Source organism: Labeo rohita, chromosome 5 (genome assembly GCF_022985175.1).
Source record: "Labeo rohita strain BAU-BD-2019 chromosome 5, IGBB_LRoh.1.0, whole genome shotgun sequence".
Taxonomy (NCBI): domain Eukaryota; kingdom Metazoa; phylum Chordata; class Actinopteri; order Cypriniformes; family Cyprinidae; genus Labeo; species Labeo rohita.
Window position 1 is genome coordinate 34,267,246 of NC_066873.1, and position 22,416 is coordinate 34,289,661.

Consider the following 22,416-nt stretch of genomic DNA (forward strand, 5'->3'; position numbering starts at 1 on the left):
CTTAAAGCGGTCATCGGATGCCCATTTTCCACAAGCTAATATGATTCTTTAGGGTCTTAATGAAAAGTCTCTAATATACTTTGATTAAAAATTCTCAATGGTTTTGTAAAACAACACCCTTTTTACCTTGCCAAAATCAGCTCTGCAAAAATCATCTCATTCTAAGGGGTTGTTCCTTTAACTGCAAATGAGCTCTGCTCACCCCGCCCCTCTCTTCTCTCTGTGGAAAGACGATCTTGTTTACATTAGCCACATTTAGCCGCTAAACATCCTAACTACCAGGTTATAAGGAAAGGCGATCGCAAAGATTCATTAAAAAAAACGCTTCTGCTGTAAGTGAAGCTGGATCATGAATGGTTCGCACGAACATAGACGGATATATGTAGATCGGAAGGCGCATTCCATTCACAAACAAACGTAATCTACTGCATCTTCAGCAGCTCACATGTTGGGAGTAAATGACGATCACTATGTTCATCATTACATCCAGCAACACAACACCTCAATCGTTCAATCGGAGATATTCTTGTCTAACCTACATCCCTGCTCATCAAAACATGGAAAGTTACTGGACTGTTACAGCTGGTCTGAGGTAAGAGCTCATGTCAATCAACTGTCGTGGGAGCGGCCTCTGTCGGTGTGACGGCACACTGACAGGCATCTGAGGTCGGCTCGATCTGAAAAAGGGGATATTATTTTTACAGATTAATTAAAAACCACTGCATGGATTTTTATCATTATAGGGTAGATTTGTACATACACTGCCAACACACATTAATGTTCAAACAACATGAAAAAGTGAACTTAGCATCCAATGACCCCTTTAAGACACTAACAGTAATATGGAAACAGGATTAACTAATCATTAAGTAATAGTGAATTTAGGACTGAGATAACAGAAAATTACAGATTTTGTGGAGAAAAAATATTTACTAACTTTCTAAAGTTCTTTGACCTTAAATGGAGTATTTGTCTCCATTTGTTTGCAGATTGTAAGTTAAAGGTGTCATGGCATGGATTTTTTAAATTAATTTTACTGTTCCTTAGGTTTACTTACAATGTTAATTTTTTTTTTTTTTTTTTTTTTTTGCACAAAATAAATAAATAAGTAAATATGTGGAACATAATTATTTTCCACCCTCATTCTGACCGCCTGTCCGAAAGGACCTGTTTTTTTTAAGGGGCGTGTCCTTTAAGGCTTCTCAGTAATAAGCCACTGTTATGATTGGATAATGTCATTGGAGAGGAAAGAGTATCAACGGCCCCTCGCTATTGTATGAGTGTTTTGACAACATGATAAAAAAAAGGGTCCTTTTAATTTAAACTTAATTTCTTGTAGCTTTAAATGATTCTTAGTGTGTTCCAATCATTCTGATTTTTCAGTTTATAAAGCTTGTTTCAAAGCTTCATGCTTAAAACTGACTGGCTGAGGGAACAATATATTTTTGCCCAAACAAATAAACATGTCAAATATTTTAGGATAAATATGACCATAATTTTGAGCTTTAAAATGTATTTTAATATATGTATTGCTTAAAGTACTTACAATAGCTCTAAAACACATGAAACAGCATGTATGTCACCATTTACCTGTTTGTCTGATAAACGAACAGAGATATTTGCCTTTGCAGAACCTATTTGTCAGATCAAATAACCCAGAACCCTGAACAGCTTGATTAAGTACATTGTAAATTCACTGTAAGTACCCTTTTCAATTTTACATTCCTTATATTATGTATATGGAATTTTTAAGTTATAAAATAAAATGTAAAATGATCATAGTAAAATAAAAGTAAGAAATATTGATTGCAATAAGTTTCAGGAAATTAAGAAGGAAATGTAGCATCAACCTGACATTTGAATGAAAGGTAGCTGTTAAAAAGGTATTTGCTTTGTCTCTGTCCAACAACTGAGCATATGAGTTAAGCCTTAAGACTCTGTTCAAGTCCATTCTGGTCTCTTTCAACACCAGTTGAGACAACCTTCTCTGTAAGCTTTGATCAACATTTGTTGAAGCTCCTGCAGATTATTCACTTTAATTTCTGAAATAAATAAATAAATAAATAATAAAATTAAATAAAAATAATAACAACAACAACAACAGGTTATGTTAATAGTCATATATTAATAGTTATTAATTGTTGTTCCTGTATCAGATAGAATCATCTGTTTCTTTGGTTTGAACTTTGGTGAAACTACATATTAATTGCTCTCACCTGACATTAAAGCAGATTCATCCATTTTGTTTGTCTCCTCTTCAGTCCATATTTTATCTATCTGTAAATTAAAGAAAATAGTCTGATTGAAGTTATTCACACTAGATATGAAAACATAGTAAATAATTTATTCCTTTGTTGAGACTAAGAAATTATAGTATTAACATATTACATTAAATACTTTTCATTTAATACATTAATACAATAAAATAATACATTTTTTACTAACTCACTTAATTCTTGTTATGAGTGTCAAGTTTAAACCCTATAAAATTATCTGACATCCCTGACATATCTGTTAATATCTAGACCAGATAGCATGAATACATTTCAGTCAAAACACATTTGAAGGTACAGTGTGGCCATTTTTAAATGAATTACATGTAGGCTTTCTTACCTCAAACAACATTAGCTGAATAGATTGGCCTTGAAATGTTGGTGACTGACTCACGGGTTGGACTTCAGGTTTCGTCCTCACTAAGAAGATGATAACTGAATAGGTTTATCTGAAATCTATGTTTTCAGATATCCTCTTAGATAAGTACCTAACACATTAATTAACTTAGGACTGGGCTTCTACAAGTGCCAATACTATAAAATACTATAACTTAAAAATGCATCCCATACAGACTCCTACTGAAAAAAACAATTTTCTGACAAAAGATTGTTAATGAGCACACTGGGCTCATGTAGTCTGGAATTGCCGAATACTCACCTCCTACTGTAATCTGGTTTGTTGTGTCTTTACTGATGACCTGACAAAAGTAATCACCAACATCTGAGACACCGAAGTTATTTAGATGTAAGGACACGTCTCCTCTCTCCAGTACATGAGTGTTGAGATTCACTCTGTTTTTGTAGCTCCTCCCCTCAATGACCTGTCCTTTCTTGTAGATGCAAACACAGTCTGTCTCCTTAAACCATTTGATCTTCATGGCAATGGCACAGATTTCAGGAGACAAGTGACAAGGAACAATGATTTCAGACCCCACAGAAATCTTTGCTTCTTGGGCTGTTTGAGGAATGACAAGCTGAAAATTTTCTGTGAGGGAAAAGAGAGAAAAATGGACAGACTTTACAGGCATTACTACTTTCACATTTACTTACACAAACACTACACACAAAGAACAAACATTTCTGTTGGCAGAACAAAAATATTAGAATGAGTAAAGCTGATGAAATGTTCATGATTTTAAGTAAATTTACCAGAGACGCTCCTGCTGTCATTCTAAGTTAATGAAAACAAACACAGTGAAGAGATTTTAGACTTCTTCCAACATAACATCCAAGCATTCATTTTACAGCAATTCTTTATAAGAGTCACAAAGTAAAGCCAGTTTTGGCAATGTTGCAATATGCAGCATGGGAACATTTTATGATGAATACGGATTAAATTTATTTATGCTTCATTTATTAAGCAATGAATGGTGTGAAAATCTAAACACTACAATATAAAACAACAGTGTCAGTTTATGAACAGTATGATTGTGCACACATACCCGATCTGAATCACCATGATGTGAAGTGTGCCTTGACACTACAATAATGAAATATAAGAACACAGAATGAAAAACAAGACGACTCATCCACTCTTTACAAAAAAGATCAACACATGTAACATATATATTGCAATAACTGCAAACTTAGTTGTTCACAAGAATTTAATTTTCAAGGTGGAGATTTTAAGAAAACTTACTGCTGGTTGGTGCTCTTGGCCTTTTATCCTAATAGAGATGAAATGGTTTTACAATGTATTTACAACTATATTTATGGTTGAATATGATAAAAATACCTAAGTTTCATTGTTTTTATATATTACGGTTACTATTACATTAAATTATTTAGTACTGAGCAAGAAAGAAGATCTGCAGGAAGGAAAAGCAGTTTGTTTATTACTGTCTTGCTTTCTACTGTTTTACAATATTAGATTTTTTAGAGTAGTTTAATTTAAGTAGGAAAATGTACCATGAATAATGGGAAGGTAAAAGTTATGCTCTCTTACCTCATTTTCTTCTGGAAATATTGGTGACTGACTCATAGACTGGACACCAGGATTTATCCTCACTAAGAAAAACATTACACATGTGTAAATAGGTATGGAAATTGTTCTTAGATAGCTGAACTAATAAACATCTAAGTGCCACAAATACAACACTACATGTTTGCATCCAAAAATTCAATGCAGTTCAGCGCAATGCAGAATGGTAACAGTTTACAGATCACATACTAATGAAGATCTAGATTTCTGTTGGAGTTCAGATGATTCTGATGTGACATAATTAATGAGCACACTGAGCTGATGTTGTAGAGGACTACTCACCTCTTATTGTTATCTTCTCACTTCTGTCTTTACTGATGACCTGACAATGGTAATTTCCAATATCTGACAGCCTGAAGTTTTTCAATTGTAAGGACACATTTCCTTCCCTAAGCTTGTGAGTGAACAGTCTCACTCTGTCCTTAAACAAAACCCCGTCTGTCACCTGCTTGTCCTTATACAGGCAAACACAGGCTGTGTCGTTAGACCAAGTGATCTCCATATCAACAGCACTGATTTCAGGAGACAAGTAACATGGAATAATCAAATCTGACCCTAAGGAAGCCTCTGGTTCTTGTGTACTGGGAACAACAAGCTGAAAGCTATCTGTGAGGAAAAGAGAAAAGAGATAGACTTAACATTGTATTTACACCCTCAAAATGTAACATTCTGTGGTGGAATAAGAAAAAAAAAACATGTACTGTTGCTCAAGTCATCCATCTTGGAATCCTAATTGAGATGAAACCAAATGCAAATGCATTTTTGTTATTTTAGTTTTAATTCTAATATTAAAAGTGTTTTATCAGTGCTAAATATTTTATTTATTATATGAATAACACAATATATTCATGTGTGCACATACCCTGTTCTGGCTCTTGTTTGGTTCATTGTGATATGAAGCTTGGCTCAAAAAATCTATAAAGCAGAAAATACTGAGCACTCTTCTCAAAAAAATTTTTACATACCACATAAATTATGAGAGATGTAAAATGTGTAAATAAATTTAAAACTGCATATGTAATAACCCTAACCTGATGACAATAGAGATACTCAATAATGTGCTTTTAAAGTAGACACATTATTTCCCACATACACACAGCATTACCCACATATTTTCTATCTATAAAGAAATTAGTTGGTATCATACAAAGTAATCTTTAAACATCACATCACAAAATTCTTTTTAATGAATAATGCACATTTACATGATAACAAAGTCAATGATTTTAAGGCAACTTACCTTCACTTTTAGCTCCCATACTGTAATCCTAAATGAGATTAAAACAAATGCACCTTCATTTATTATATGATGCATTGAAAATGTATATATATATATATATATATATATATATATTGAAGTGCACATATACCTCAGACTGCTTGTCTGGATCTGATTTGATGTACTGCGATGATAATTCTATAATAAAGAGAAAAATAAACAATAAACGCTCTTCCAAAAATTATATTTCATACTTTCAGTGTTACATTAGTGATTTTTAACATAGGCCTTCAATTATTAATACAAATGATGTTTTTAAATGTTTTTCAAATGTGCAATGCAATTACTAATTATTGAGTTGATGATTTCCAGAACTTACTATTGTCTGCTTCTCCCTCGTAATCCTAAATGAGATAAAAACAACTAAGATATTTTTTCACCTTAGGCTGTTTGGCTAAACATAACATTATTACACACTTGTTTACTTTTGACTATTCACTTGTGAATAGTAATAGATTTTACAGCATGCGGCAAAAGCTTTCATTAAAGAGAAGTTGTACTAAAGGTGAAACGTGATCTGAAAATAGCCTTTACCAAAAAAGGCACAAAAAAGTGCATGTTTGTCTAAACTTGGGCATCACTGATTCTTTGTTTAATGCTACATACTGTTTTTAAAGAAGTCCACTTCCAAAACAAAAATTGACAGAAAAAGTACTCACCCCTTGTCGTCCAAGATATTCATGTCTTTCTTTCTTCAGCTATAAAGAAATTGTTTTTTGAGGAAAACATTTCAGCATTTTTCTCCATATAATGAACTGATACGGTGCCCTAATTCTGAACTTCCAAAATGCAGTTTAAATGCGGCTTCAAACGATCCCAGCCACGGAAGAAGGGTCTTATCTAGCAAAACAATTGGTTATTTTCCTAAAAATAATACAATTTATATACTTTTTAATGTCAAACGCTCGTCTTGTCTCACTCTGCCTGAACTGTTTTTTTCTGGTTCATGACAGTTAGGGTATGTCGAAAAATTCCCATCTCATGTTCTCTTTCAACTTCAAAATCATCCTATATCGCTGTTTTACCTTTTTTGTTCAGGGTGTTTGATCTTCTTTGCATGTTCACTTTGCAAAGACTGGGTCTGTACTTCTGCAGTCATGTAGGATGATTTTGAAATGATTTTTGAAGTTGAGGGAGAAAATAGAATTGGAGTTTTTCAATTATTCATACCCTAACTGTCTTGAGTCAGAATACACAGAGTTCAGCAAGAGCAAGACAAGACGAGTGTTTGAGATTAAAAAGTATCTTAATTGTATTTTTTTTAATGAAAATAACCAATCATTTTGCTAAATAACACCCTTCTTCCTCGGCTGGGATCGTTTGAAGCCGCATTTAAACTGCATTTTGGAAGTTCAAAACCGGGGCACCATACCAGTCCATTATATGGAGAAAAATCCTGAAATGTTTCCCTCAAAAAACAATTTCTTTACATCTGAAGAAAAAAAGACATGAACATCTTGGATGACAAAGGGTAAGTATATTATCTGTCAATTTTTGTTCTGGAAGTGAACTACTCCTTTAAAACAGCTGAGCGTGTACAAAAATTACTTGACTTGACATTCACACATACCTTATGCTGATCTGTCCCTGATGCACTGTGATATGCAGAGTGGATTGATAATTCTTTAAAGCAGAAAAAATTAACCTTTACAAATAAGATCCACACATCACACCACAGATTATGACAGGTGTTCTTCAAAATGCCAAATAATAGTTTCGTCAAGAGAAATGGGCTCCAGAAAAACACAGTTATAAAAAATAGGGGTTAAAGAAAGAAAGAAAGAAAGAAAGAAAGAAATGTCTTGGTGTTAAGTAAAATATTTCTTAATAGTAATTTAATTCCAAATCAATTTACGGTGTGTTGCCTCTTCAATCTTGCAATCCTAATTGAGATGGGGAAAAAATGTAAAACAATGTTATAACATCATCACACAACAGGAATTCACCTTATAGTGATTCTGAAGTATTATATTATATATTTTAATATATTTGTTTGTAATCTAAATGTAATGTAATCTAAAATTCAAGAATATAGAACAGTATGCTTCAAGCTGATACAAACTGATTGACATTATGAATATCAATAGTGATGACCTTTATTTATACTGTAAATTATAGATACTTAAAGTGTGTGCCTTAGTTAATAGTATTATTGTGCACACTTACCTCAGGTTGACTGTCTGAAAGCAAGAAAACAATAATATCCTCTTTTTAAATTAATTAATTTAATTTTATTTTACATTTTATATGTACTGTCACTTTTGATGAATTTAATGCATCACTGCTGAATAAAACAAAAAATCTTACTGACATCAAACATCTGAACAGTAGTGTGTTTTATAAGGATGACAAAGAGTTTTAAGACAACTTACTGTTGCTTGTTTCTCCCATTTTGTAATTCTAGGGAGAAAAAAAAAACTTACAATGAAAATAATCACAACACCAAGCTTAAATTTCTTGCTACACCGACGTTTATGTATTTAGCAGACAATGTTTCTGCTGTTGCTAGCCTTAGTTTATAAAGTGCATATTTTACTTATTAGACATATTTTATTATTCTTGATTATTTTACACATTCTTGATTTCTGGAACACACACACACAAAAATCCAACAGTACATTCATAAATACCTTTTGATTATCAGGACTGGTTTTGCCAGTTTAGCCTTGGTTCCTGTTTTTTAACCACATCACCTCAACACCTTTACAGTACCCCAAAAGCTTTGTTTTATATTTGCATGTTTTCTTATTTTGAATTGACTCTATGCACGATTACTTCCGCGTTTGGTCTCAGTCCGCTCAGTTACATCCGGTGCCGCACCGGAAGCCGTTTTTGCTATGGGTTATAACTGTGTGAAACTGGAGCACGAAAGGATGACATACTACACTCGCTGTTTACAAGAGCTTCCCTGCATAACTGTGAATGAACTTAATCGTATCGTGAGGCAATCAGCTCAACAGTAAGAAAGAGAAGGGCTTCAAATGATATATTTAGAGTTACATCGACAATTTTGAGGGTGAGTATTTTCATACTATAATGTTATACGAATATCGATTCTAGCCATCTTCGTTTCTCACAGTTTATGTATTTGCATGTATGTATGTATTTATTTATTTATTTATTTATCTAGTTACATTTTATGTACATTGTTTGCATCTTATGTGATTTTTTTTTATTAATATACATTTTGAATTCTACTTTATGAAGAGAGAGAGTAAAATCTTTGCGTGGCAGGGGCAGCTGCCACAAAGACCTGCCACCGCCATGTGCGCCTGCCACTCGACCTGCCACCGCTATTTGCGCCTGCCACTGGACCCGTCAGCGCTATTTGCGCCTGCCACTCGACCCGCCACCACTGAATGCGCTTGCCTCGCGACCCGTCACCGCTATAGCAAACAGGTGGCGCGACGCTTAGGCGCTGTGTGTTCTATTATGGATTAAACATGAGATAATGTGGCAAATAAGTGTAGAATTGCAAGGTCTGTTTGCTTACATTACAGGCAGGCGCGACGCTTCGGTGCTGCGCGCGCCATTATGGATTTAAAGGGAGAAATAAAGCATAAGTTAAGGTGGCAAATATATAAATAAATGTAGAATTGCACTTTCTGTTGGTTTATATGCATCAATCGGAGTGTAAACATTGACAAATGTTGTGGCAGGCGCGACGCTTCGGTGCTGCGCGCGCCATTACGGATTTAAAGGGAGAAATAAAGCATAAGTTAAGGTGGCAAATATATAAATAAATGTAGAATTGCACTTTCTGTTGGTTTATATGCATCAATCGGAGTGTAAACAGTGAGAAATGTTATGGCAGGCGCGACGCTTCGGTGCTGCGTGCGCCATTACGGATTTAAACGGAGGAATAAAGCATAAAGTAAGGCAGAAAATATGTAAATATGAGTAGAATTGCACTTTCTGTTTGTTCACATGCGTCAATCGGAGTGTAAACAGTGAGAGTTTTTGAGGCAGCCGCGACGCTTCGGTGCTGCGCGCGCCATTATTGATTTAAAGGGAGGAATAAAGCATAAGTTAAGGCAGCAAGGAATAAAACAAGGTACGTTATGGCAGGTTTTGTGGCAGCTGCCTCTTACCGTTTACACTTCGGTTGATGCACTTAAGTAAACAGATCGCGCAATTCTATACTTATTTACCTATTTGTTACGTTACTTCAGGTTTTTAAATCCATAATGCGCACACAGCACCGAAGAATCGCGCCTGCCTCAAAATCTCTGACTGTATACACTCCGATTGATGCATATAAACAAACAAACAGTGCAAGTTTACATTTATTTACATATTTGCTACCTTAACTTATGTTTTATTCCTCCCTTTAAATCCACAATGGCGCGAGCAGCACCGAAGCGTCGCGCGTGCCTCAACATCTCCACTGTATACTCTCCGATTGATGAATATCTGGCAGTGGCGGGTGGAGTGGCAGGCGCGTATAGCGGTGGCGGGTGGAGTGGCAGCTGCCTGTGGCGGTGGCAGGCGCATATAGTGGTGGCAGGTCGAGTGGCAGCTGCCTTTGGCGGTGACGGGTCAAGTGGCAGGTTTTTGTGGCAGCTGCCCCTGCCACGCAAAGATTTTACCCTTGCTGGGATCTGCGCGAGGGCGACATGTTTCAGGTCGATGAGGAAGTCAGAGAAGCCGCATAGTTTGGGAGTAGGACACAATCAAGACTTTAGCTAAGCAAAGTTAACGTTTTAAATAGAGATGCACCGATCGACCTGTGTTGTGCCAGATGTTGCTTGTGCAGCCTGCGTTGCCACAGCAGAACTGTTTTGCGTCTCCGAGCAACACAGCGTTTCCTTACTGAATAAATCCACCTTTTTAACGAATCAAATGAGTCAGTGATTCAGTAATCCATTCATAAAGACTGTTGCTTGCCTCGTTTCTGAATGAATCAGCTTTTTGAACGAATCTGTTGAACTCACTTTTTCAAACAGCCTTTTGCTGCCACCTACTGGTTTGGTTTCACTTTATTTTCATTTCGTTGCCTACAGGTGTAGAAAACACACACCAATAATAATAATAATAATAATAATAATAATAATAATAATAAAAAACGAATACAAATAATCATTTAATATTGTATTTACACAACATCACCGTACATGAAATGTTTAACACTGTATCAAAGTTATTTATATTTACATTTCTGCATTATAAATGTTCAGTTATATTTATGTTTACATTACTGCATTGCATCTGTTCAAAGTTATATATATTTACATGTTTACAGTATTGTATTGAAACTATTTATTATATTTAAAAGTTTACATTCCTGCAGTGCAGGCATTGTATAAAATATACGTTTATATTATTTATTACGAAAAATAAATCTAAAATCATCAATCTTCAACAAATGTTCTCTTGTCTTTAATCCTTTGCCCAAGCTTTCACTAATGGGCCATTCTGGTAATTACTATAATGTATAACTATAATACTATATTGTAATACTTAAATTATAAATCGCTGTCAAATTAATCTTATGAAAGAGTTTTGCCGCTAGTATACTTCGCTATAGAATGCGCTATGCGGAAGTAAATGGGCTGGCCGAGATTCTACCGGAAATACGTCAGCAGCGTTCGTGCATACTTGCAACTGTACTGTATTGTCTCCACCTGCCAAGTCTTGGTTAACAGAAATGTAGTGCTACACAGGTATATGCCACCTTTGGCAAGTATTGTAGTTGTAATTTTTTGTTTCCTGTTTCAAGACCAGTCGTTCTAGTTTCATGTCCTATAAATGTAGCTTTTCGTTCTTTAAAATTGATCTAAATTTTGCATTAAATGAAATGTACATGCACTCCAATATTATGGCTATTGAGGCAGGTAAAGCAATGGATCATTCGGACAGTTCTGCCCCTTTGAACAATTTATTTTCTGGAAAACACTAATTATTCTTGCTCATTCTAACACTGTTTATTTTCTAACTCTGATCTGCCTCTATATTGTCTTGCATATTGTGTTATACTGTGCAATATGTTGTATGTTATTCACAAAAAGAATGGTAGGTGCTGTCTTACCACTGTAAAGAAGAGCTGGTCCTTGAAAATGGCAGAGACTGTGTATCAACAAAGAAAAGTGTTTATTGGACAGGCACTGCTATTCATTGAACTCTAATTTATTCATTACTATAGCTATGTTTGGGATTACATACTACTACTATATTAATTCTACAGAGGACGTAAGTCATATTTACATCCAACTTATTCTTACAACTGAGTGGTGCAATTGAGTGAATTGCTTACCTTCTTCTACAACATTTACTGTTATCTGCTGTGTTTCATTGTTACTGGTGACCCGGCACATGTAAACACCCAGATCTGACTCTCTGAATTCTGCCACTCTTAAAGACACATTCCCTCTCTTCAGGTCATGAATGAACAGACTCGCTCTGCCCTCATAGCCAACACCCTGTGTCATCTCTCTGCTCTTATAGGTGCAAATACAAGACATCTCGCCAAACCAAGTGATCTCCATGTCAGCAGCACTAATTCCAGGAGACAAGTGACACGATACAGTGAGAATAGATCCCGAATTAATCTTAACCCTTTCACCTCTTTCAGGAATAACAAGCTGAAAGTCATCTGTGAGGGAATAGAAACATGTAAAGAGATTTAAATATCACCTGTGCTTTATTTTTGTTGTTTCAGCTTATCCCTACAGCTCAGTCTTTGATTGTAAAACTCTGGTTCCTTCATCCATAAGGGTAGTGGACAAGTATAACAATGTTACCGATCAAGTACCAAACATTTCAAAATGTCAAATTCATGTAGTCAGACAGCACATAAGGAGTAAAGTCTTATACACAATAACACATAAGTCTTACACATTAAAGGCCAGAAGTCTAGTAATATAAAATGCAGAAATATACAAAGATTCAGAGATCAAAAGATACTGAACTACAGGGACAACCTAAAAAAAAAAATTAATTATAAAAAAGCAGTACTACCCCAGCACCCCAAACATACCCTCACCTTAGGTTCTGATTAACAGCTAATCCAAATAATGAGAGTAGTAGCTGAGAATTATTTAAAGAGAACTTACTGCCACTTTTCGCTGCCATGCTTCTTTTCTAAAACAGGAAGAAAACACATTCAGTGAGAAAGAAGACTGGTTTCAGTCTCACACAAACCGCTGACTTAACTACATACAAAAAAAAAAAGCTTACGCAAGCCAACACGAGTTCATGTTTCATTTAGGGTTGATGATTGGATTGGTTTGATGATTATGATTGGAATTTATTTTGTTGTACATTTCACAGTTGCTCACATAGGCCTAGCTAGAGTACATACATATCTGTAAACCATAAAAGAGATGAGGAGGATATGATAAAAAAATACAGATTCTAAGTCTTTTTTCACTTAATTTTATTTTTGATATCCCATAATGACATTATTCGCAAAACACTAAAAGCTTTGAATTTCCCTCTTCATTGCGAGATCTGGGTGAAAACATCTATTGAAATGAATAAGCATTTCCATTTCAGTCCCTCACTCTCTTCATTTTGTGATCCGAGTGAAAACATTTATAGAAATCAATAAGCTTTTCCAAACAGGTAAAACTGGTTCTCACAACATTGTTATTTGTGATTTACTTTAGATATGAGCCATGTCTTGTCCTGGATGTGAGGCCCCTGGACAAGAGCAGAACTGATATAGGGTTAATTCAGGCCTGATGACAGCTCTTTAGCTGCTTTAACCTTTTGGAATAGCGAAGTGTCTACTATTGCACAATTTAGAATCTTTTTCTCAATTGCTTAAACACATTTCTTGGAATTATGCCTCTTTTTTGCAAAATTCTAAACACAAATCCATAACTTCTAACTCAATTTCCTGAACTTTGTTCTCAGACATGACACACAAACCCTTAAACACACACACACAACACAACACAGTTTTACACACTGATGAGATCAATTCAAAACAATACTACGAAAACTGGTAAAAAGCGTTGCTTGGAGGGAAAAAAATAAATAAATAAATCACACGATGAACACAACAAATGTATACATACATAAGTGTTTTAATTCTTAATTTATTGTACTGTAGAGTACAGTACAAAACAGCAAACAACAACAAAAATAATTATTCTGCCCCAGCATCCTGTCTTAGGTCTGGGCGGCAGTTTAACCTTTAACCTGGAGAATTTGATTGGACATCAGTCAAGAAATATACAGGTTAGAAACACAAAATCAGTTTTTCTACCTACTGCTAAACTGACCTATATCGATTGTGTTTCTCTGTGAGTATTTTTCTGTCCTTTCAGAAGAGAACAATGGCGCAAACAAGCGAAAGTAAGTTCTAAAATAATTCTGTGGTGTATTTGTTTTATTAATTTACAAATAATGTAGCTCTCACCCAGGTGGTTCCATTGTTGTCAGCGTTAAGTCTGAGAATGATTAAGTGGACTATATAACACTTAATAGTCAAGAAATTACTTATTTATGAAATTACTTGAAAATTAAGAAATGACTCATTTATACTGTGCACTGTGTATCTATATAAGCTACAGTGTGATAACACTAAGTCTCTGGGGAGACAGAATTTGGGAAGACGCAATAAACAATCTTGCAAATCAGTTGTTGAATAAAGAAATCCTACTTTTATAAAGGCATTGTTCATTATTGAATATTTATAAATAAATGTGCATGTTTTATGCTGCTTTATTTTAGTTTGTGAAAGGTTACAAATACACATTAAGCACAGTGAAGTAAATTAATCATAAAGTAAATTCATTGTAATTACACTTTTCTTTTTTATGATGGCATGCCTTATAAATTTGAATGTACATGCAATTTTGGAGTTAAAAAAAAATCTTAAATATTGATTGCAATAAGTTTATTGAAATTAAGAAAAAGCGTTAAGAATCATCCCGACATTTGAATGTTAGGTAGCTATCAGTGGTGGACGAAGTACATAAATCAAGTACTTAAGTAAAAGTACAGATGCGTATGATAAAATATTACTCCAGTAAAAGTAAAAGTGCTCCCTTTTCAATTTTAGTACAAAAGTACCCGATTTTTTATGTACTTAAGTAAAAAAGGACTGATATAGTTATTTTGCAATTGTATATAGGCTATTTAATTTAATTTTATATTAGGACATTTTTTTTATAATCCTACTGCACAAAATACCTGGGATTTTCCCAAAATAACCACTATATGGACTATGTTGATGAGAGTGATGTAGTAATATTCACTGTGAAGCTTACACTGCAATGTACCTGAGAAAAAACAGATTTGACCATCTAATTTTCACCAGTAAGAAAAAAAGTGTTTTAAAGTTTATTGTTTCGCATAAAGTCCCAGTTATATATGACATGAGAGTAAAGCCTGAAATAGGACATTTTAAGGTAAGTATAATTATATTTTCATAATGATTTTTTTTTTGTTCTCAAACGTTGTCTTGGTGTAAAAACACCCCTGGCCAAATACCCCAGAGGGAATCACTTCCCACTTTGATAATGGACTACTTGCACAACTACTTCCACGTTCTACTTGTTATGGTTCAGGAGTTTCCAGTTAGGGTTCAGTGCACGTACATACAGACAGTTTCTCATGAGAACGCAGATTATTACTACATTTTAGGGCTGGTATTTCTTAAAAAATTAATACAATTAATCATATTCTTTGCATTAACATGAATCATATTCAACCTGCCGAAAGGTTATTATAAATATATTTCCCTTCCGTATGTGCATTCTGAATAATAAATAAATATATTTCCCCACTAACCTGCCACATTCTCATGAACAATATTTTTCTTTTACTGATCATAATTCATACCTGATGAATGTACAGTTTTAAATGAGTTTGACTGATACCATGGTTTTATTACAGTAAAAGTAAAAATGTTTGTCCCATTTTTACTATTTGTATAACAACACTTTTACTACAAATAGCCTACCATCGTTAAACTATGGACAATGTAGTAATTTGTTATTATATGGTTTAACTTAAATTGCAATTTTTGGTTTTATTTTTAGTAAAATCATTTGTTTGTTTGCACTGGTGCTCTTATTTAGAGCCCATACTGCGTATTCCATTGTTTAAAATGGCTGAATGAATGTGAGGTAACTGCCTTATTTAACGATGTTAAACATTTAAATAATTTTTAACAGACAGTGCGACTACTGAATATTTATATTTTGGCATTAGGCTACATACACTTAAATGATGACAGAATATGACACAGAATAGTGACTAACATATTTAATACAGATAAATAAAGGTTCATTATGATCTTATTCATCAGATCTCACAAACTGCAGCATCGCGATTAGGTGAACAATCACGTATGATTACTAGCCACCGCTTTCTCAGATCAGTTTATGTTGGATTAAAACTTAACGTTCCGTTGAGTTTGGAAAATTCTGTACTCAGTAATCATCAGAATATGTCTTGTCATGTCTCTGAAAATGTCCGAAATTGAAATCATCGCCTTAAAATCTCATTTTATTAGGCGTTTAAGTCAACAAGATGATTACAGCTCATTAAAAATGTACATAACCGGAAATAACTGAGCCGTAAGATTTAAAAACGGAAGTGCGTCACGAGGCTCAATGCAAGTAGTCCATTACCGTAGTAATGATGTTCTGAACATCACATCCTTTCTTTTTCCCACAGATGTAATCTATCTAGGTGGCTGAATAAAAATATTTGGACTTTATATCTAAAATAACCTTATGACCTTAGCACCAGAAAGCTTGTTAGCTAGACAGTTAGCATCAGCTAACAGTATTTACTTATTTTCAGTATGGTTATAAATACACATTCATATCTGTTTACTCGGCTAGTTGATCCAAACAATATAAAATTGTATACTGTTGATAAACAATATAAAAACAGACGTCACGTAGGGCTAAATGCGTAGCATTTTAATAAAACTTGAAACGTTACAGCAGCGGGGAATATGAACATGCAGGAGTTATTTTATTTAATCTGTTATTTTAATTTTTCGTTTACTTACCTAAAACGTAGAGACACTGATATTGATGTGTCAGAATTCAAGCATTCCAGCGGTCTCAAACAGATCACCCTTTAAAGCAGATTTAATTCACAAACAACGGACAGTTTTGACCTAAATATGATTTTCAGTTACAAAAATTAATCCTAAAATTTGACATTAGTAACTTACTTTCGCAGCATCAGTCATGCGTGCGCTCAGTTCTTACTTGTGAATTCAGTTCACTGAATTCGCTCTAAACGGATCATTTGAATCGACTCGGTTGTCGACTCGAGAGCAGCTGCAATCGGATCATTCCAATTCGTGAATAAATCGTTTGGTGCGATTTGCGAATCGATTTAACAGGTTCATTGAAAAGAATCAGTTTGTTCATGAATCAGCAGCAGGGGTTCGATCTTCAACTGGCTGGCAGGAGCCGCCACTGACAGGTCATGTGACCTGTCATGGCTGGTGGCAGCTGCCAGTCTGATTCTGGCAGGTCACGTGACCTGCCAGTGGCTGGCAGTCTCAACCGCTTTAGATCTGTGAGTATAACGCGTTCTCTGTCACTCTCGCTGCAAGGAAATACACAATTTTATTGTTATGAATGTATTCTTATGCCTCTGTTCTTTAGTATGATTGACGTTTTAGTTTTTTTTTTCCACAATTAAAAAGGTCAAATGAACGTGATCACGACTGGTTGCTTACTGACGCTTCGCCTAAACTCGGAGCGCTCTCGCGGCTGACTGACTGAACTGCCAGTGGAAGCGACAATAAGCTGCCAGTTGAAACCACGGCCATTTTAACACTTTATTCATAATAAAACTCCATAAAAAGTGGATAAATTAAAAGACTAGACCTATAAGAAAACATTTATAATCATGAAATAATATACTTCCTTGTAGGAGGAGTGGTAGAGAACGCGTTGAACTCGGAGCACTCTTGCGGCTGGCTGGCTGACTGAGCGACCAGTGGAAGCGGCATTAACCTACAAGTCGGAATCACCGCCATTTAAACACTTTAATCGCGCTAAAAATAAAGAACTGAACAGGTTCACAATACGAAATTAAGTACAAAACACAAAGTCTGCCGAAAATCTGTTGTTGCTGAAACTTGTTGAGGCATACTGCCAGTGGCGGCTCCTGCCAGCCAGTTGAAGATTGAACCCCCTCAGACCTCGCTTCTGCGTCTCGGAGCATGTGATATATTACAAGGAGTAATGATATGTTTTATGAAATTTAGTGAAGTAAAAAGTATGATCTTATGCTTTGGAATGTAGTAAAGTAAAAGTGAAAATTACTCAAAATAAAACTACTCCAGTGAAGTACAGATACTTGAAAAATGTACTTAAGTACAGTAACGAAGTACAGCTACTGGGACAAAATATCAGGCCGGGAAATTTCACACTCATCCAGGCCATCCCATACGTCCACAACAAATTTAATACCATGGGCAACCCTATTTTTTTGTACGGCCATCACATTTAAATAAATGTTTAAAATCTTAGGCTGGGGCCATGCAAAATAAGAAAAAGTCTCTCTCTTGAACTGCACCTTCACTTCCATTTTACTTTTCAGCCTCTTCATTTTCTATGATATCTCTCTGCATCTCGCTTTGTGTGTTTGCTTTTTTCATTAATTTTCTTGTACCTGTCACTTTTCCCATCAGCCATTTACTGTTATGAGCAAAACAGTTTCCACCTTGTTCCAAAACAACCACCTCATTATATTCTATTTGCAGTAGCAATTATATTTAAGCTCAATTTAAAGAATCACATTATGACCAGGTGTTATTTTTATCTTAAAATGGCTTAAATATAGATTTAACAAAACTATATTTTCTAAATTGCCTAGATGTCAAAATTAGTACAATAGTGATTACATCATGACAATATCTTTACAGAAAAATCCCAATACTGAACATGTTATTGCATTATCATGAGTCGTATTTTTCTCTTACCAAAAGAGAAAAAGGGAGTAACCTGATGTAGAGGACTACTCACCTCTTACTGTTATATCTTCTCTCTTCTGTCTTTACTGATGACCTGACAATGGTAATTTCCAATATCTGACAGCCTTAAGTTTTTCACTTGTAAGGACACATTTCCCTCCCTAAGCTTGTGAGTGAAATAGGGGTGTAAGAAAATATTGATACAAGTGAGTATCGCGATATTTTATTATCAATATTTAAAAAAAAAAAAAAAATCATACAAGATTCATACAAGATGCTTAGTTTTAAGTTTATATCCTGACCGCTAGATGGCAGTCTTCTTATCTCTGAACTTAAACAGTGACAGGAAATATTAGCATAAAGGCATGCTACTAATGTTATCGTTAATATAGTTCGCTGCTAGTAATGCACAGGCCACGGGATGCTTCTGCTGTGCGGAGGGGTGGCGGCCGCACGACGGTTCCGCTGGTTGCCGCGTCCCGTGTGAAAGGGACTTCGCGGTGGGCAGTGTGGTAGCTTTCTCTCGTGGTGGGGGTGTTTTGTGCAGTTGCCGAATCCACGCGGAAAATACAAACTGAAATCTTGTGAAATCCAAAACTTGTGAAATTCTCAGAACAAAAAGGTTCTAAGAATTATGCAATACATGTATTAATTTCACTGTTTTACAATTATTTTGTTTTCTTTAGGATTCCTGCAAGCACTGTATTTTTCATTGATATTAAGCAGATGTAATTCTTAAGTTCAGATCAAAATGTTATGACATTGTCCCCTGGTTTCACAGACCAGGCTTAAGCCTAGTCCCAGACTAAAATGTGAGTCTGAGCAGTTTCAAATGAAAGAAATTTCCACTGATTGATCTTAAAACATGCCAGTGCCTTTGTATGCTACAATTGTAAACTGATCTCCATGTCAACAGCACTGATTTCAGGAGACAAGTAACATGGAATAATTAAATCAGACCCCAAGGAAGCCTCTGGTTCTTTGTGTACTGGGAACAACAAGCTGAAAATTATCTGAGAAGAAAAGAGAAAAAAGACAGACTTGCACTTGTTCTTACACCCTGCTCAACACATCAGGAGTAAAGTCTTACACCATAACATATAAGTCTTACATACTGAAGGCTAAAAGCCTAGTAATATAACATGCAGAAATATATCCATCCAGTGAGAAAGAAGACTGGTTTCAGTCCCACACAAATGGCTTAATTACACAGAACAAAAAGTGTTACGCAAGCCAATACGAGTTTTCGTTTAATTTATGGATTATTATGATTGAATATATCTTATTGTACCTTTCCAGTTGCTCACATAGCTAAAATGCTTACATATCTATAAACCATAAAAGAGGTGTGGAGGATGAAGGATCTCATGTGTTTTTCACTTAATTTTATTTTTTATAACCCCAAATCACATTATTCGCAAAATACTAAATGCTTTGAATTTCAGTCTCTCTCTTCATTGTGAGATCTGGGTGAAAACATCTGTGGAAATGAATAAGCATTTCCATTTTCAGTCTCTCTCTCTGCAGTTTGAGATCTGAGTCAGAACATTATAGAAAGTAATAAGCATTTCCAAACAGGTAAAACTGGTTCTCACAACATTGTTATTTGCTATTTAGGTTTACTTTAGACATGAGCTGTGTCTTTAAAGCATACAATATTAATAGAGTTTAATGAAGAACTTACTTTTAAACCATTGGTGTACATACAGCCCTGCATGGTGTCCTCCTGGATGTAGGGCCCCTGGACATGAGCAGAATTGAGAAATAGTAAATTCAGGCCTGATGGCAGCTCATTAGCTGTGATCTTATGAAATATAGATTGCACAATTTTGAATCTTAGGAGTGGCAGTGTGACATTTAGGTATTGTTTGGTTTTAAATTCCAATGCAAAGGGGCAAATTAGAGTCATTTTGTGGTCGAAAAAAAAATTGTAATGCCATGGTTTACCCACTAGGTACCTGTATGGCTCTTTCCTAAATATACATGTATCTAGAATATTGTAGGTCATACCTGCTTACTTGTTGAGTTTTTCACGAAAGTTACTCCCTATTGAAATACATTAGAAAAGTCGTGCTGAGAGACACGAAAAAAAATAGATTAAAATTTCATGACTATGTCACGAACTGCTGTGAGGCTGCTTTAACACATTTTTTTCTTTTGGCTCGTATCATATCATTAATACTGTATGCAAGCAACGACAAGTGAAAGTGAAACAAAACTATGCCTTTGCATTATAGGCTATACGTACAGGACAACTGTATGTAACATTTGTAGGATAGAAATGGCCACACATATTTCACCTGAAAAGGCTCGTATTTGTGTGACGAGAATTTAAGGTAAGAATAAAAACTGTTAATACTACTAATAAACGAGGACACGACTATTGGCACGGACGTGGAATACGGTGTGGCGTTGCGCCCTCACTTTTTCCTCCAGACTATTTACTGTTTCCAAACGTGACGTTATTATTATAAAATTACGCGTTTTATAGTTTCCACGTCACTGATTAACCAACTGAACAACGTTATGTTCAACGTTGTTCAGTTGGTTAATCGCCTTTGACAGAAGAACATCAAAAGCTGCACGAAACGTTGAAAGTTAACACTGATTCTAGAGAAGTGGGACAAAACAGGGTGCAATATTAAAAAAAAATAAAACCTTGTACTCAGACAAATGAAACTACATGTATCTTACATGCAATAAGCTACTGAGCTATGCTTTGTTACAACATCCCAACTTTTCTCTTGTTCATCAAAATGTGCTTTTCACCTTTTCATCGCTTATTTCGCAATCAAGATGTTTGCGAAAAACCTGACAGTTGACACAACTGACGGTGGTGACGAAAACCTGAATTTGTAGTTAACTATCAAAAACATTGAATCATCAATTACTGTATTAAAACAAATACAACAAACAGTGAGTATGTTATTGTTTATAAAGCGTTTATTCAAGATTCAAATTTAAGCCTTTTGATGTATCATTGAAACAAATTATCTATTTTTTCTCATCTCAGAACAGTATGTCTGCTGTGCATCTGCTGGTAGTAGTGTAACCTTTAAAAACAATTATATGAACAAATAAAACAGTTGTTACCTCTATATATTTACATTATCTCATCTCAGTTTCACCAGGATCTTAATTTTCACATTGTATCAGAACACTTACGATCAGAATACAAACAAACTGTATTATGTATATATGTTTCATCCAGTGTTATGTGTTTCCTCAGCCTTATGTTCCATCAACCCTAGCTCTGCTAAAAGTGATGACTATCAGTACACAAAAGTAATTTATGCTGTCAGGTCACATGATTAGTATTTGTACATTATTAGAAAAAGTAAGCACTATTTAGTGTTTAATATAATTAAAAATGACTTGAAAACTACAAAAATATGACTTCACGTTGAATGTTTTCTCCGTCATTGACACTGATGTGCTCTGCAGAGGTGGAATGTGGCAAGGAGGTCTGTTAGAGTGACCGCTGCCCCTGATATTCCCTGATTTTTTTTACATTTTAATGAATGTCTGGCGGTATTGATGAAAAGTGGGGACACAACTTTGAAATCTTCTAAAACACACGTGTCTCACAGAAAAACAACCTTGCATTTATGACATATTATTAAGTGTTGCTTTTGATAAAACAAGCTCTTTTTCATCATTAATATGTAGCACCATGGTCCTGCAAGACACAACACTTCGTTCCACTATATGTCCACACGTGTAGCAGAATGACAATAAAGCCTGAACTGATTTCACTTTCTCTGATTAGTCTCTGTTTTTCTGTAGTTAGCATTCATTTCAATATTTCAATATGCAAATGTAGATGGATGCTCAGATGTTTATATCACTCATTGCTGGATTGCAGGTTTATGTCATTGCAGGATTTCCGTAACAATCCAAAAACCTTTATTCCACAGCTCTGTCAGGGTTATAGGCCCAACATCTACTCAGCATAAATGCTAAAAAGGTTAGTACTTTAAGG

At 35.0% G+C, this 22,416-nt stretch overlaps 1 protein-coding gene across 1 annotated transcript; it reads right to left on the reverse strand.

The window, feature by feature from the left end:
• Nucleotides 1–1,166: 1,166 nt before the first annotated feature.
• On the reverse strand, nucleotides 1,167–16,567 carry LOC127165919 (butyrophilin-like protein 2). The gene is made up of 22 exons (XM_051110884.1): nucleotides 16,509–16,567; nucleotides 12,586–12,613; nucleotides 11,787–12,125; nucleotides 11,562–11,599; nucleotides 7,906–7,933; nucleotides 7,700–7,713; nucleotides 7,389–7,416; nucleotides 7,104–7,156; nucleotides 5,853–5,877; nucleotides 5,625–5,671; nucleotides 5,495–5,522; nucleotides 5,117–5,169; nucleotides 4,956–4,983; nucleotides 4,537–4,860; nucleotides 4,219–4,280; nucleotides 3,913–3,940; nucleotides 3,716–3,753; nucleotides 3,423–3,444; nucleotides 2,932–3,258; nucleotides 2,614–2,693; nucleotides 2,217–2,277; nucleotides 1,167–2,042 (listed from the first exon to the last, which is right to left on the reverse strand). Exons 2-22 carry the CDS (start codon nucleotides 12,602–12,604, stop codon nucleotides 1,963–1,965), a joined length of 1,722 nt encoding a protein of 573 aa, XP_050966841.1. The 5' UTR covers nucleotides 12,605–12,613; nucleotides 16,509–16,567; the 3' UTR covers nucleotides 1,167–1,962.
• Nucleotides 16,568–22,416: the final 5,849 nt, after the last annotated feature.

Bases quoted from the DNA above. Each gene is read 5' to 3' on its own strand.
- LOC127165919 (XM_051110884.1), bottom strand. The intron at 2,694-2,931 runs GTGAGTATTCGG...TCATCTTCTTAG, and splicing joins AAACCAGATTACAGTAGGAG to TGAGGACGAAACCTGAAGTC. The intron at 2,278-2,613 runs GTAAGAAAGCCT...TTTAATTTACAG, and splicing joins TTCAGCTAATGTTGTTTGAG to ATAGATAAAATATGGACTGA.